The sequence below is a fragment of the Lineus longissimus genome, chromosome 19 (assembly GCF_910592395.1).
Source record: "Lineus longissimus chromosome 19, tnLinLong1.2, whole genome shotgun sequence".
NCBI classification, from domain to species: Eukaryota; Metazoa; Nemertea; class Pilidiophora; order Heteronemertea; family Lineidae; genus Lineus; species Lineus longissimus.
The window spans coordinates 7908089-7924767 of NC_088326.1; the positions used below are offsets into that span (position 1 = coordinate 7908089).

General features: G+C 39.9%; 1 protein-coding gene across 1 annotated transcript in view; it reads left to right on the plus strand.

Moving 5' to 3' along the window:
• Positions 1 to 1981, plus strand: part of LOC135502719 (sodium-dependent phosphate transporter 1-A-like) — a 149966-nt gene extending 147985 nt beyond the window's left edge. Inside the window, exon 14 of the mRNA XM_064795692.1 lies at positions 1108 to 1981. Within this exon, the coding sequence (XP_064651762.1) occupies positions 1108 to 1348 (241 nt within the window). The 3' untranslated portion in view covers positions 1349 to 1981. The remainder of the gene's footprint in view (positions 1 to 1107) is intronic.
• Positions 1982 to 16679: the final 14698 nt, after the last annotated feature.

The window sequence follows — 16679 nt, forward strand, 5'->3', positions numbered from 1 at the left end:
GTCTTTTTTACCTAGATGGTTGTCTTTTTTTCCGTTGCTTTTTTTACCCGTTGTCTTTTTACCGTTGCTTTTTTACCTGTTGTCTTTTTTCCGTTGCCTTTTTTACCGTTGCCTTTTTTACCTGTTGTCTTTTTTACCGGGCTTTTTTTCCGTTGCTTTTTTTACCGTATACCACAAAATGCATAGCACTGAAAGGGTTAAGTGCACCGAGGGTAGTTTACAAATAAATTGACAAAATCCACTCGCTGGTCAATGTTGTGTTTACTTTGTGCAGGGGAAATCGCATATTTGTTATCTTTTTCGTCACGTCTTCTCAAAGTCTTTTTTCATTTCCACTTTCCATCGCGGCCGCCACTTGCTCCAGACTCTGTCGGTACTTCAGTTAATAGCAGTGCACGAAATACCGGTACTAGAATTTCTATGGGTTTGCCGCAAAATTGTTCAGATTCATGGATTACATGGATCAGAGATTAATTTGTTTCGATTTTCTATTCTTAGATATATACACGTTACCATTAGACTCACACCTGCTGTGCGAGTTATAACTCAATCCAGCCTAACTCAACATTTTGACCTCGCCCAGTGTTCTCAGGTTTTTCCTAAAGTTGCTGGTGAGGGGGTGTGAATCACCAGCTTTGAGAGATTGCAGGGCCATCGGCAAGATAGTTAGAAGAATAGTGGGAGTCCTTAATCATGAAAGTTATAATTTCTTCAATTGCTGAAAGACTACCATGGTGACAAGCCTGGTAAATTAGGATTCTGACCATGGGCTTCAATGTTCAGATTGTCTCTTCAATGAATATCACACTGAAATACTGTACCATCTCAGCTGGCTCGAATATTATAATTCCAATTTGATAGTACATGTATGTTCCTACGAGATTATTCTTGTGGTCAATTGATTCCATACACATCACCCCGCCAAACAGTTCTTTCTCTATGATGAAGGCAGTGTTTTGAATATTTCACTTTCAACACCAGATAAGATTGCATGTTCTAATATAATGGTAATCTATTCATGAATGTTTGCTTAATTATTTATAAAGACATAAGTTTTGCCCACTGATGGTGGTGAACATTAAACATTTCTCTGTTTCTCCCTTTCAGTGGCTTCTGCATAGAAATTGGCACAGCTCTGACGGTTCTCATAGCTTCTAACGTAGGAATTCCGGTCAGCACAACGCACTGCAAAGTTGGTGCTGTCGTCTGCACTGGCAGGTTTCGTTCTCGCGAAAACGTGGACTGGCGAGTTTTCAGGAATATCGTGTTTGCATGGATTGTCACTCTTCCGATGTCGGGTGGGATAGCTGCCGGTGCTTTTGCTGCTCTAAGACTTATTTTGGAATAAGTGCATTGGGCGATATGAATACATCTTAGCATCAGCCTTTAACTCCTAGCTTTGCAACATTTATTTTAATGAATATATTCTGATTAATTGCTTCACAACTACCCCTCGTCCAAGCGACTGTGTTTCAGAACTTTTCATTGGCTTTCGTGACAAGCACTTGTTAGTACTGTAGTGTAATAATTAAACTGTGCACTATAATAATTATTATTATTATTATTATTATTATTATTATTATTATTATAATCAACATGCATAAAGTTGAGTCATTCCAAGGAATATAGCACCAGGATTGGTTAGAGTGTCTGTTTGTATTAAACCAACCATAGCCCAGCCATGCCATATTTGTCATGGCATGGCATGGTATGCGACATCAATGCAGCAAAGAAGAAGCTGCACATTATCAAGAATAAATAAAGACTAAGAATTTGGAACCAATACTTGCACTAGGTTCCACATTTTGACAATAGGGGGCTTTTGCAAGATACTTCGTCTTCTATTCAATTTGGCAGTCACTCCTCCACTTCCAGGTGTCAAATGTTGATATGTCTCTGTTTAATATGAGGTTAAAGGATATGTACCAACAGGAATGGCATTCCATATTGTATAATGATGTACAGTCCTTGAAAAAAGTAAATGGACACACAAAAATCAAATTTTCTTGAAAACGGCTGGTGATAAATCGATTCGGTTTGCTGCATTTGATAGGACATTTAGTTGTGCATCATGGTATCTACCACATAAAAATTAGCCATTTTATCTAATGCCGACTTTTATTGATTTACAAAAGGCCCCAAAATCAACTTTTTCGTTTCCGATTTTTTTCGTACTTTTTCTTGATAGGATGAATCACCATGATGAAAAACCCACGTCCCCATCAAGGTGATGAAAATATCTTGTGTTAATTGGTGGGAAAACAGCATTTTATGTCAAAATTTTGCACCTTGTTTATTGACTTTGGAATTACTTTGGAGAAGTCGACCATAGCCAATTATGTCAGTTTCAACATGCAGCCCGAGTGTTAATTCCTTATTGGCTGAGGTTTTGAATGGGGGTGGAAATGTTGTTAACATTGATGTATTGTAAACGCGAGGGTAAAGTAATATTGGTGAACCCATTGTCCAGCTGCCAAATCCAGGCCTGGGAGAGCTATTCATAGGCATATTAAACAAGGCCATTGAAATGGTGACATGATTCCGGTTGTCTGGGCTAGGTGAATAATATCAAGGGGGTATCTCCGCAGTAGAAGACCGGGTAACAAAACCCTTTTGCACAAATGGGTTAATAAGTTGCAGATTCAAGTGAAAACTGTGGAATTTCTTAGATATTCACTCATAACTCAACAGAAGCTTCCAGTCAATATAAAATTTGCCCCCAAAAAATGCGTGATAAAAAAGTTGATTTTGGGACCTTTCATAAATCGAAAAAATTGACTTATAGGTAAAATAGCAAATTTCCAAGTGGTAGATATCATGATGCACAACTAAATGCCCTATCAAATGCAGCAAACCGCATCGATTTATCACCAGCCGTTTTCAAGAAAATTTGATTTTTGTGTGTCCATTTACTTTTTTGAAGGACTGTACGTAGGAACCCTGCACAGAAAAACAAACTCCGTCTTTACAGACAATTCAAATCATCTTTCACATATGAAAGTTATCTATCAATGATGCTACCGACCATTGATCGAATTCATTCAACTAGATTTAGGACAAGTAATCACAAATTAAAAATTGAGTCTGGCAGATACACGGGCACCCTGGTTGCAGAAAGATTGTGCCCCCACTGCAAAAAAGTTGAAACAGAGATTCATTTCCTGTTCGAATGTAATCTTTTCAACCATCAACGGTCCCGACTCAACTTGCCTAACTGTAATCTTCCCAATGACTTAAAATTCATAAAAACAATGTCATCTACAGATTTTCATGTCGTGTCATCATTGGGACATTTTATAACCAAAGCTTTCAAAATTAGGAATGTAAATGTTGAATACGTTCCTAAATATTTCTAGTCCTGTAAATAATCATAGCACTTACTACAATTTTTTGGTTTGTTTGAAATTACATGTACAATCATGTTCAAAAGTTTATGGACACCAGTTTTTTCTTAATTTTTCTCGAAAACCACTGGGCTAAAAATTGCCCAACAACTATCAATAAGTGGAGAAACTTTTTGGGTACAAGATGAGACTAATTTTGCTGACCGGTGTGATGACATAATGATGCTGCAATGCAATTTCCAAGGGCATATTTTTTCAACTTTTTTATTAACAGACTTTTCTCTGTTTTTTTTCCGCCACTAACTATCCACCCTGTCTAATAGACTTTCCAGCATGGTCAGTTACATCCATTACCAATGGAAAGGCCTTTTTTCTTCACTTTTCCACTTGGAATTTCCACCAATTTTCAATGGTGTCCAAACACTGATGAAATGGTCCCTCAGTGTTCATTGAGCGTTAGGCCATGAATGACACTAATAGTTGACATAATCGGGTAATGCCAGGAAGTAGGTGCTTGTTACATAAATGAGTCGTGTCTTACACTGAGGAGTTCATTTCAATTAAATTACTTCTCAATAAGGGAAATGCTTTCATTGACTTCGGGGTCAACATAGTGAAAGAAGCATAGGCCTTCAAATGAAAGCTATTGTTAGGCAATTTCTGGATTAACCTCTTGAACATCGTTATTGAGGAAAATGAAAGGATCTAACTGTGTGCTCATGGGCTGAAAAGAAAAGGGAAGACATGGGATATCTATCTTACAAAATTATGTTTAATGACCTTTTTGGTGAACTACAGGACTATCCAGGAGTAATACTTGTCCCCAAAATGTCCAGAATTTTCAATTTCTGCTATACAGGGTGTTTAAAGAAATGAAATAAATCCAACAGTTAATTTTGTAATTCACAATGTTCAGAGTATCTGAAGTCTTATCAGATTCTTCGCAGTAAACTACATTCCCAAAGTCACAGAACTCTTAATATCCATGGCCTCTTATGGCTTAGTATCTGGTCCAGCCTCCTCTTATTCCAGTATCCTTCATCCTGACAGAGGGGGTTCCAAGTGTCCTGAATCCTGGTCCAAAGTTCATCAGTATTTGCGACACCTTCATATTCAATACTTTTAACAATAGCAGCCCAGGCGTTTTCGATGGGGTTCATGTCACAACCTTTTGGTGGCCAGTCAATTACTTCGAAGGGTCGAGTAGCGAGGTAGCCCTGGATCATGCGAGCGGTATGTATGGGGGATCTGTCGTACTGAAAGATGAATCCCTCTGGGATATGACGTTGCATATCAGGCAGGTGCCTCCAGTATCTCCCTGTACTGATGTTGATTGAATCGCCCATGTATCCGGTGCAGAGAACCGGTAATCCATCCACGGTAATCCATCCAGCCACAAAGATTAACGCTGTATCGACCACTTCTTTGGCATTTCTTGATATTTTGGGAATTGAAACGCTCCCCAATTACACGACGACACTAAACTTGACCACATTCTCCGATATGGAAGACTTTCTCGTCAGTAAAACCAACTTTTCTCCATTGCTCTACGGTCCAGTGCTGATGTGTGTGGGCAAAGTCTAGGTGCTGTTGCTTGTGACCTTCTGTTAAAACATCTTTTTTGGCAGCAATTCGCCCAGATAATCCAGCATCTCTTAGACGGCGCTTTATCGTTGCTCGACTGATAGGTTGTCGGTGTTCCTGCACATCGACTTGGTGATGTTTTGGTAGAAGGAATGGCTCACGGCGTGCTTCCTGAACTAAGTGACAATCCTGTCTCCAGTTTGTAACCCTTGGACGCCCAATCCTAGGCCTGACATCAGTGTGTCCCTCTTCCAAATGACGGAGGATCCAATTTCCCACAGCACTCTTACTGCAACCAACCTGATCAGCAATATTTCTATATGAAAACCCTAAGTGACGCAAGGCCAGGATTTGCTGTTTTTGAGCTTGGGTAAGCTCAACGTCATCTCTAACTTTCCCCATCTCTAGTCCAGTGACCACACATTTCTTATGCACTACATGTATTTCTATATTTAGAGTGGAATCCGTTCTTATTTTCATAGTTACACAATTAACCTAAGCCATTCATCTTATCTCCCTATTTGGTCATTGTAACTTCATAACTGAAGATTATGATGATTACATGTGTTCGGATGACACTGACATCATGTGACAACCCACACACTTCTTATCCCATTCAAGTAGCTTTGTGAAGGCGGGCCTATTACGCTTGGCTGCCAGTAGAATTAGAACAAGGGGCCGTATCATTGGGAATTTTTGTGTAATGCAGAACCTCAGCGCGAAAAGGCACCAAATAGGAGAAAAAAGCACAATATCATTAGAATGACCAGTGATTTAGAGTTGCAAAGCTGTTTTTGTAACAAAATGAATATTATAGCGAAAAAAAGCAGAGAAAAGTCTGTTAATGAAAAAAGTTGAAAAAATATGCCCTTGGAAATTGCATTGCAGCATCATTATGTCATCACACCGGTCAGCAAAATTAGTCTCATCTTGTACCCAAAAGGTTTCTCCACTACTTATTGCAGAGCATGCTCCGCACAAAACAGTGAACTCTTCACTGTCTCCATTTTCAACTTACACAGTAGACAGTTCACAGTTGGCCAGATGCTTTCGCCGTCTATTATCCGCTTCTTGAATTAACAATGAGTGGGCCCATAGGTGAGACAAAAAGTTACCAGATTGTGACTCGTGGCTGTGAATGATAGGACCCCGACCCCTGATCACTGCCAAACTTTATATGTGAGACAAAAAAAATCCTGATTGTGACTTACGGCTTGGAATGATGGGACCCCGACCCATGACCACTGCCAAACTTTATATGTGAGACAAAAAGTTACCAGATTGTGACTCGTGGCTGTGAATGATAGGACCCCGACCCATGATCACTGCCAAACTTCATACGTGAGACAAAAAGTTACCAGATTGTGACTCGTGGCTGGGAATGATAGGACCCCGACCCATGATCACTGCCAAACTTTATATGTGAGACAAAAAAAATCCTGATTGTGACTTACGGCTTGGAATGATGGGACCCCGACCCATGACCACTGCCAAACTTCATACGTGAGACAAAAAGTTACCAGATTGTGACTCGTGGCTGGAAATGATAGGACCCCGACCCCTGATCACTGCCAAACTTCATATGTGAGACAAAAAGTTACCTGATTGTGACTTACGGCTGGGAATGATGGGACCCCGACCCATGACCACTGCCAAACTTCATACGTGAGACAAAAAGTTACCAGATTGTGACTCGCGGCTGGGAATGATAGGACCCCGACCCATGATCACTGCCAAACTTCATACGTGAGACAAAAAGTTACCAGATTGTGACTCGTGGCTGGGAATGATAGGAGCCCGACCCCTGATCACTGCCAAACTTCATACGTGAGACAAAAGTTACCGGATTGTGACTCGCGGCTGTGAATGATAGGACCCCGACCCATGATCACTGCCAAACTTCATACGTGAGACAAAAAGTTACCAGATTGTGACTCGTGGCTGGGAATGATAGGACCCCGACCCATGATCATTGCCAAAATTCATACTTGAGACAAAAATTTACCAGACTGTGACTGGCAGCTGGGAATGAGAGGACCTAACCACCCCAACCCCTCATACTCCTGGCACATAGGGGAAAAAAGGTCTCTTATTGTGACATGTTGTTGGAAATGATACCGCCTGTAGCCGCCCATCCTCACTGCTAAAATGAAATAAAAGAGTCAAAATTTCAAATTCAAATTGATTTATTGATTTATCATCTATTCGGCTACAGTCAAAAACTATATATATGGTACAAATTAAAAACACGTGGTCATTCAACAATATTCCAGATTATCATACCTCATTAGTATGTGAGCCAATCACGTCGCGTCATTCACGACCACGTGCCATGCGATAATGGCATTATTCCACGGCTGACGTCATCGATGACGCGATATTGCAAATGGCGGCCATTAAGATTTCGACGAAATCGGCGATAAAAAACAGCATATTTACGGCGTTTTAAGCCAGGAAGTTGCACAGTGATACTGTCAGGGTCTTGAATTACACCCACAAAGTAGGTAGGTTGCATTGGGTGGGACTGTTACATCCACGAACAGAAAGTACAAGGCATTCAAGTTGGGCCTGGACTCGCTTCAAACAAACATCGTCTGCTAATGTAAACACACACTGGCTACAGTACATAATGTACACGTCTTGGCTCCATACATGATTTGCGTATCCGCCGATTAAAAACCACTTTGACAGTGGTTTGGGTCGCTGTGCAAAACCTGCTGGGCCGATTTCTTCAAGGTTTGGTTTAAAGCCTCGTGAAATAATTTTTGACCTGACAAATAATTTTGACTATTCTATGGCTTGACATGCAATATTTATATAATATTCTAAAATACCTTGGTACCGTAAAGTCAACTTTTAAATGAAAAATGCATAAGCCTCGTTCTGAGAGTGGAGTGTTTTTGGACACGCAACCAAGATGCTCTACCAAAGTTCCCTCGGGTTGCACTAAAATGTGGAACCATGCACACAGCTCACTTCAGAAGTTTGAGGCTCTCAAAACACTGCTTCAAACACAAATCAGCCAAGGAAGCATCAACCACCCTAAGTTTTTTAATGAGCACTACACATATTTGCTGAGAAAAACGCTCCAAATAGCCCATTTGCGCGGATTTTAGCGTCACTTGAGCGAGCCGATCCGGACTTCCTATACGCGCTGCCGTAACATAATGTAAACAACGGCGCTACCGGGTGGAGCTAAAATTTCGTCCAAACCCTCGCCTGTCGGCTCGGGTTTGGACTGTATTTTAGCTCCACCCTCGAGTGTCTTGGTAACTCAACCAAGGTCCTCCGCCTCGGGTTCAATTCCTTAATTCAATGGTATTCTTCGTTGCGCAGAGAATGTGCGCAAAAGCAAACACACAGTAGAATGTTTACTGTTTAATGCGATATCGACAACAGTGAAATGCTCTACTGTGGTATAGTAGAGAGTACGTTGAGTATTGATAAAAATTTCTGAAAATCTTTGCTATCATCAGATTATTTTTTTGCTGATCCGAATACACAAATGGGTTGGAACGGAAATTGGAACACTTCGTGGAATTTCCTGACGTTTTCATGACCAGTGTAAGTAAAATGTTTTGCTCGTCTCTTTTATACATGTAGGTGATTTTTAGCTCAAGAATGTCATCACATCTAGCATCTTTTCTATTTTCTGTTGACAATCATGTGTCAATGGTGATACGTTTGCTGATCATTGAGTCTAGAAAGTTGAAACTTGGTGTATTGGTGTCTTATAACAACATGACTTGACATACAAAAATAAATGTGATGCGAACTACTTCGTGGGCTCATATCAGCCATATTTGAAAATTTTATATTGTCATTATCTCAAGGAATGCCGAGAGCTAGAATCATGTGACTGTGGATACTTCTGGTGAAACTTCATGACACTATACCTGGTCTGTGTTTTTGTTGTGACCAACTTTTCAAGGTCACAGAGGTCAAACTGGAATAATTCACCAATGGTGTCACAGTGTCCTTATCATTTGTCCTACACTCTTCAAATCGATGTTGACGGAAATTGAAGTCAGTGTGGCCTACATTTTGTTACAATATGCGTTATATTGTCTTTTGAATGTTCGCGCGCCTATGGTCACATGACCTCCCAAGATTCTTTGTGTAACTAAGATGGCTCCTGAATACAGATTGTTCTCGCAACGCCCGTCTTTATTGTCTTTGTAAAACATAAGAAACACCACTTGAAACATGGTGACAACTAGATAAACGGAAAGAGAAAATATTATAGACTGTTCAGAAGAACTTAGTTAGTACACCCGCTTTTCGAGGGCGTTATAATCGAACTTTCTAGACATTCGTTTTCGAGTGACGTGCTGCCCAGGCCTTGTCGTTTACGTTAATTAGTCTAGATGGCGCCACCTGACGATCTACCTGCAGGAGGTGCTGCTCCAGCTCCGGTTGCTGCACCTGTGAATTTGCCCCTGACAGGCATTTCCCCACCGTCTGCTCTTGATGTTGAAGACGGTGAGGTCATTGGTAATTGGAAACTCTGGAAGCAAATGTGGTCCAACTATGTCGTTGTTGCAAAGCTTGAAGGACAACCAGAACAATTCCGAATCGCGCTGTTTCTACACTCGCTCGGTGCAAAAGCCCTGAAAATTTATAATGCCATGCAATTTGGTGTGGGTGAGGACAAGAACATTCTAGCTCACATTGTCAAGAAGTTTGACGATCATTTTATTGGAGAAACCAACGAAACCTACGAACGTTACAACTTTAATAGTCGAAGTCAAGGTCAGTCTGAAATGATTGAGAGTTATGTCACAGCTCTCAGGACACTAGCTCAAACTTGCAATTTCTGTGACTGTCTTAAAGACACACTGTTACGAGATAGAATTGTGCTTGGGGTGAATGACAATCGTACCCGCAAACGACTGTTGCAAGAACGTGCTCTTACGCTTAAGAAGTGCATAGACATTTGCAGGAGCATGGAAACTTCAGCTTCTCAGTTGAAAAGCATTTGTGGTGACAAAGATAAAGCTGACATAAATCGCGTTTCTAGTAAACCAAAAGGTCAAAAGTCTGCGAGTAGTCGAAACAAGTCTAGTTTCAGTTCATCTAAGCCTAACTTCTCTCGTGGAAAACGTGACATTGACTGTAAGTTCTGTGGTTACCATCATGTCAAGGACCGTGAGAAGTGTCCAGCATGGAAGAAAGAGTGTAATCTTTGTCATGGTCCTGATCATTTCTCAAAATGTTGAACGAATAAAGACAAGTCAAACTCTCATCGAACCTCTAGGCGTAGCAAGCCTAAACTTAACTTTGTTCAAGACGATTCCACAAACTCCGAGATCATTGGTAGTATAAGTTCTGTAGACAATACCAAGTCGTGTGACAAGCAAATTTTTGCCAAATTTCTTGTCGACGATCAGCCCGTGAAATTTCAGATCGATTGTGGAGCGTCCGTGAATGTACTTCCGAGAAAGTACATTGCAGCCCGAGGTGTAGCGAACTGTTCAGTAAAAACTCTCAGAATGTGGAACAATTCTGAAATCAAGCCAATCGGAAAGTGTCGTGTTACTATCCGTAATCCTAAGACTAGGAAAAAGTACTCTGTTGAATTCGTCATTGTGAATGAACCGTTTGTGTCATTACTTGGAGCTCAGGCTATACAACAAATGAAGTTGATCACCGTCAATACTGATAACTTTACTGTTGCTGCTGTGTCTGATTCCGATCACCTCAAGGATCTGTTGTTGCTAAAGTATAAGCAAGTGTTTTGTGGTGATGTTGGCACTCTGCCAGGTAAAGTCCACCTGGTGACTGATGGTTCAACTAGTCCGAAGATATTGCCGCCGCGCAAGGTACCAGTCGCCATTAGGGACAAGTTTAATGTAAAACTCGATCATTTATGTGATGTGAAAGTGTTGGCCCCAGTAGATGAGCCTACTGACTGGGTTAGCCAATTTGTCGTTGCGACTAAGAAAAATGGCGATCTGAGAATCTGTACCGACCCTGGTCCGCTAAACCAGGCATTGAAAAAGGAACACTATCAAATTCCTGTCATTGATGATGTACTCCCTGAACTTGCCAAAGCCCGAGTGTTCTCAAAGTTTGATCTTAAAAATGGCTATTGGCACTGTGAACTTGACTCTGAAAGCAGCCTGTTAACTACTTTTCAGACCCCCAGAGGCCGTTACCGTTGGCTTCGTTTACCGTTTGGACTCAGTTGCTCGTCTGAAATTTTTCAGAAGCGTTTGTCGCAAGCCCTAGCTGGGCTACCCGGTGTCTACTGTATACATGATGACATTTTCGTCTGTGGGTTTGGGGAAACCGACGAAATAGCGTACGCCGATCATGATGTTACTTTGGAGAAGTTTCTCCAGCGCTGTGTTGAGAACAGAATTTTGCTGAATTTGCCTAAGACTGAACTTAGGAAATCTGAGATCATCTTTATGGGACATCGTGTCACTAAGGATGGACTCATGATGGACCCCAACAAGGTCAAAGCTGTTCTGGAGTTAGACAAGCCGGATGGAGTTGAGTCGATGCGCCGCTTTCTTAGATTCGTCAATTATCTTGCGAAATTTCTGCCAATGTTGTCCGATGTTCTAGAACCTCTTAGAAAGTTGACTCTTAAGGAAACGCAGTGGTCTTGGACCGATGTCCATGACAAAGCTTTCGCTGAAGTGAAGCGTCTCGTTGCGATAGACCCTGTCCTAGTGTATTACAATCCTAAACTGCCTCTTGTGATTCAAGGAGACGCGAGTGAGAAAGGTTTAGGATGTGTTCTTCTCCAAGAAGGCCGTCCGTTAGCATATGCAAGCCGTGCACTAACGTTAACAGAGACTAGACGCAATGGTCCCGGAACCGCCGACAGGCGGCACCACCTCACGACGAAGGCTTTTGCGGACCGCTTCAAATGGTTTCATAAGTCATATTCCTGGTTGTGGATTTCGACCTCCAGTTATCTATGATAGAACCCGCTCCAATCGGTTTAACCGCATGGAATAGTTAGCAAAATAATTTTCAAGGTAGTTTACGGTGAAAAGGAGCGCGGACGAAATTTGACTTAGAAGAAAAAAAGGATTTTATCGGTGAATATCAAAACTGATGACGCGTCCGAAATTGTGAACTGATAATTTTTAGCAAGATCCGATGACGACGCAGACATTGCACAATTTTGTGACGTTGCACCACACACGATTTTATGACGTTGTACACCTCGTGTATGCACGTGTATGCTCATGTCATCGTGCGGTAAAATATGATAGCCACAGCGGCCGGTACTTTCGGTGTTTGCGCCTTGTAACTGGTAAGTTTGTGGAAAGAGCCATGTTTCAAGTGACATAAGCCATTAGGAATGCGTGTGTATTCTTTGGGCGGCTTGTAGTAATTAATGACACCGAGCTTGAAGTCAAGTAAGTAGTACTAGTGTGGGCCTAGGCCCGACCGGCATTCACTCTGCTCATTTCATGATTTGGTCAACGATTTGAAGCAGCCGTATCAGAATATATGTATTGTGGTGGTAGGAATCTAGGTAATTCTAAGCTATTTTAACAAAAGCCCTTACAGGCCTTTTTGTCTCAAATTAGCTTAGAAACCCCTAAGAACCAGACACCACAATACATATATTCTATCATTCTTCAATGAAGCGTTGCAATGAAATGGTCAGTGAAGCGTTGCAGTGAAATGGTAAGGGAATACTAGAGTTCAATGGGTTATTCCATTAAAATAAATGGCCTTTTTACTGTCTTCATTAACCAAAATTCAAGGAAAAAATTCAAGTAAATTAAATGTATTATCCAATAGCAAATCAACATAAAAGTAAATTCACCTATGACTTCTTTAATTTAGAAGTAACTGTTAATACTAATAACTTCTTCAGACTACAAGAAACTAAGATAACACCTGGGTTTTTGAGCCTGAAAAATAAGAAAGACTGCCTGCTACTGGAAAAGAATCCATTATCGTTTTACCAGAACCAATTTAACATGGCTGTTTGGTTTGCTACAACAGGTTGTGGTATTTCAATAGACGATCACTTGAATCACAGTGACCCATTGTTAAGGTCAATTTACAGGTTTCATGTTTACTATCAAATATTGAAGATCATGAAGAATCTAGAGATACCAATTCCAGGTGAAAGTGATTTTAATGAGACAAACAATAACATTAACCGTAGGAAACTAGGAGGGTTATTGAGTGAATTTGGTTTAAAAGACGAGTACGATTTCTCGGTGTTTGAAAATAACGGTGGTTGGAGGTCATGGAGTGTACCAGATTACAACCCGAACATAACTGATCCCGGATATTACATCAATGATTCTAAAATCAATTTCTTCCTCATGCAAGTTCATGAAAATAGAATGCCACCGATGTTCAGTAAAGACTGGGATGCTGGAATGGCTAATTTCAAATATCCAGATATTTTCATCAAGGATCATGTCAGGAGACACAAGAATGTATTTGATGTAATTACACAAAATGAATGTCAAACCTATCAACAATTCATGATATTTAAATCAAATGGTTTCTCTAATCCTGGAATAGAGAGGTTGAATGATACAATAAGAACATATGTTTACTGTATTCTGGGTGCTCAGGCGTTGACCAGAACACCAATAATTGGAGTACCGGGTACAGAATTGGATGCACAGAAGGAATTTAACAAACTATTAAAGGATTCGATTAATCAACATCCTGAAATTCCCACTTCAATTCAAAGATATCAAAAAGCAGTGAGTGACACTCATACAAGACTAGATTATGTAATATCACCAGGATTGTATGTCATAGGTTCAAATATGGTACTCGTTATTGGTAAGCTGGATAACTACAATAATAACATTTTAATAGCACCAAAAAATGCTAAACCCGGTAAGAATGACATTAACCACAAAAAGACCTTACCACCACCACTGATGGAAGGAAATAGTTCTAAGAAAATAAGAGTTAAGAGTAGCGTTGGTACATCAATGACGGACAAAGTCCTGAGAGCAAAGCTCGAGACCAGTCATAAACCAAAGAGTAATGTTGTTACACCAAAAACAACTGAAACCTCAAAGAATACTCCTACTACTACTAAACTTGACACCAAAGTTGAGAAGGAGGATGATACTCATGAAACAATTAAATTCATGCTTTACTCAGTTGTTGGTACATTGATTGTTTTTATGGTTAGATAAATAAGTAATTATGGCTGAAGGAGGTGAAAATTATGAAATGGATGATTACGATTCACAATCATCATCATCATCATCATTATCACCTGATGAAATTCTTGAACAAATTCAAGAAATGAGAAAGAATGATTTAATTAATCAATATATTCACGCAAGATACAACACAGGTGAAATCAATAGAACTTTTCAAGATGACGGCACAACATACAACACAGGAGGTGGAGATATCCAAATGGATGAGATAGATCCTAATACAGGTAAATCAATAGAACTTTTCAAGATGCCGGCACAACATACAACACAGGAGGTGAAAATCTTACTACTGAAACTTCATTCAGTACACCAGAAAGAGTAAGAGGTATTGTCCCTGAATTGATGGAAAAGGAGTTAAGTTACGATACAATAGAGGATAAACTTGATACAGCATTGGGAGGATCAAACTGGAATTATGACAAGAAAAAATTGAGTAATCTTGCACCACACATTAGTTACAAAGGTAACAAACTTTATTACGATCCAAAAACAAAGTATGAAGTTGATTTGATAAAAGGTAAACTTGAAAACGAAAATTTATTTGACTGGCGTAATAAGGATGGATCCATTATTATCAAGTTAATTCCTTTAACTAAGGATAATGGAAACTTCTATGCTGAAGGCACATTAAAGACTAAGTTTGGTACTAGATTTGTTGACATGATTAGAGGTATGATTGCACCTGACCCACCAGTAAGGGAACCTACATTAGTAACCCCTGAAACACAGGCAGTAATTAATGAGGTAAACAGTTCAAACAAACCAATAGATAAACTGATAGATTCTAATGATGATGAACTTAAATCACTGGGTTTTACTGAATATGCCTTGAGAGAACTTAGAGGGTTAAAACAGGCTGGTGATAAACTAGCTGCAGTAAAGAGGGATAAGGACATGCAAATACAAGAACTAGAAAATCAACTTAATAATAATAATTTAACAAGAGACTATGTAAAGTCTGTAGAAGAAGATTCTAAAGACACGGGGGAGTTGAAAAAGCAAATAGATGAACTAAATGACAAATTGCATGAGGAACAGTCAAAGGTATGGAGGTTAGACAATGACAGGGAGTCACAAACTAGAAGAATTAAACGTTTAATTGTTGATGTTCTAAAGAAACCAGATTCAACTATTCCTCTGAAGGACAGAATAAAGTTACTTTTTAAGACATATGGTGTAACTATTAGCGCCATAATAACAGCTGTTGTAATGACATTTACAACTCTAGGTCTTAGTATCAGTAGTGCTTTAAGTGGTGCCACTAAATCTGTAAAACCAACTCCAGGACCAGACCCAACTCCAGGACCAGACCCAACTCCAGGACCTACACCAGAACCAGGACCAAAACCATCAATACCAGATAAAGTAAAAGAAGGTCTCAAGAAGTTTGCTGAATGGCTAAAAGAACTAGCCAAGAAATCAGCTGCGGCTTTACCGGGAATCATCGGTTCTATCGTATCATTTCTCCTGAAAACAATTGGTGCAGTTGTTGGCTTTCTAGCCGAACATCTGATCATAGCAGTTATTGCTATTGTGAGCTCCATAATTTATGGTTTAATTGGGGGTGTTAAAGCCTTAAAATCACGTAAAACAGTAAAATCACGTAAAAGGTCTTAGGTGACCTTCTATCAAAAAACAATGTTTAAAAAAATAATTATTATGTAAATATGAATAAATACATCTCATTAAAAGATTATTATTCTAGTGAGTCGGACTTCGTCCTGAGAGCAGAGCTCGAGTGGAACAATGAGAATCTTAAAGGATACATTCGTCCTAGGGTTATGGATCGAGCAGATCTCTCAAGACGAAGTCTGACTAGGACAAAGTCCCGAGAGCAAAGCTCGACTCGAGCAGAGCTCTCAGGACGAAGTCCGACTGAGACAATCAAAGTAGTCTGCCAAGAATGAAAGAATATGACGTCAGTACCAACACTAATGCTCAATTCTGCCGTAATTGTAAAATGTGGACACTTTTTGAGTATCAAAAAAACTTGAATTCAGCAAGGTACGCAGCTAAAACTGTGAAGTATCAATTCTGCAACAATTGCAATTCGACTACTTACGACGATGATTTTAAAACTCTTGAGATCAATATTGACAACAAGACACGTTACTTTGACAGTATTCTAAGGAAACTTGGATGGAGTCGGCTGTCCGAATCGGCAGTTAAGTATTTAAAGGACTTTGTGGAAGGGTATTTACAGTGCTACTTTTCAAGTCACAGAAAATGTCTTAGTAAGCAGAGATATGAAAGTACTCTTCAGTCAGCCCTAAAAATGGGTATTAACACTCTCCCCTCTAAGTTTTGTAACCAAGGGTTACATGGTGAAGCCATGCTTTTTAAATTTCACTGTGAGGAATATGATTGGTTTCTTGCCATTGAATTTATTAACAGGGCAATTGGTAAACCGCAATTAACCGATGAGAATATCACTGACCTTAGACTAGTGTACTATGCTTTCCTTAGATTTCTGCATTACTGTGGTGTCAAGGTCACCATTAACTACAAGGTATTTTTACACCAAGCCTTTAAAACGCTGAAAATCGATTATGTAATATTTACACCTTTTTTAACC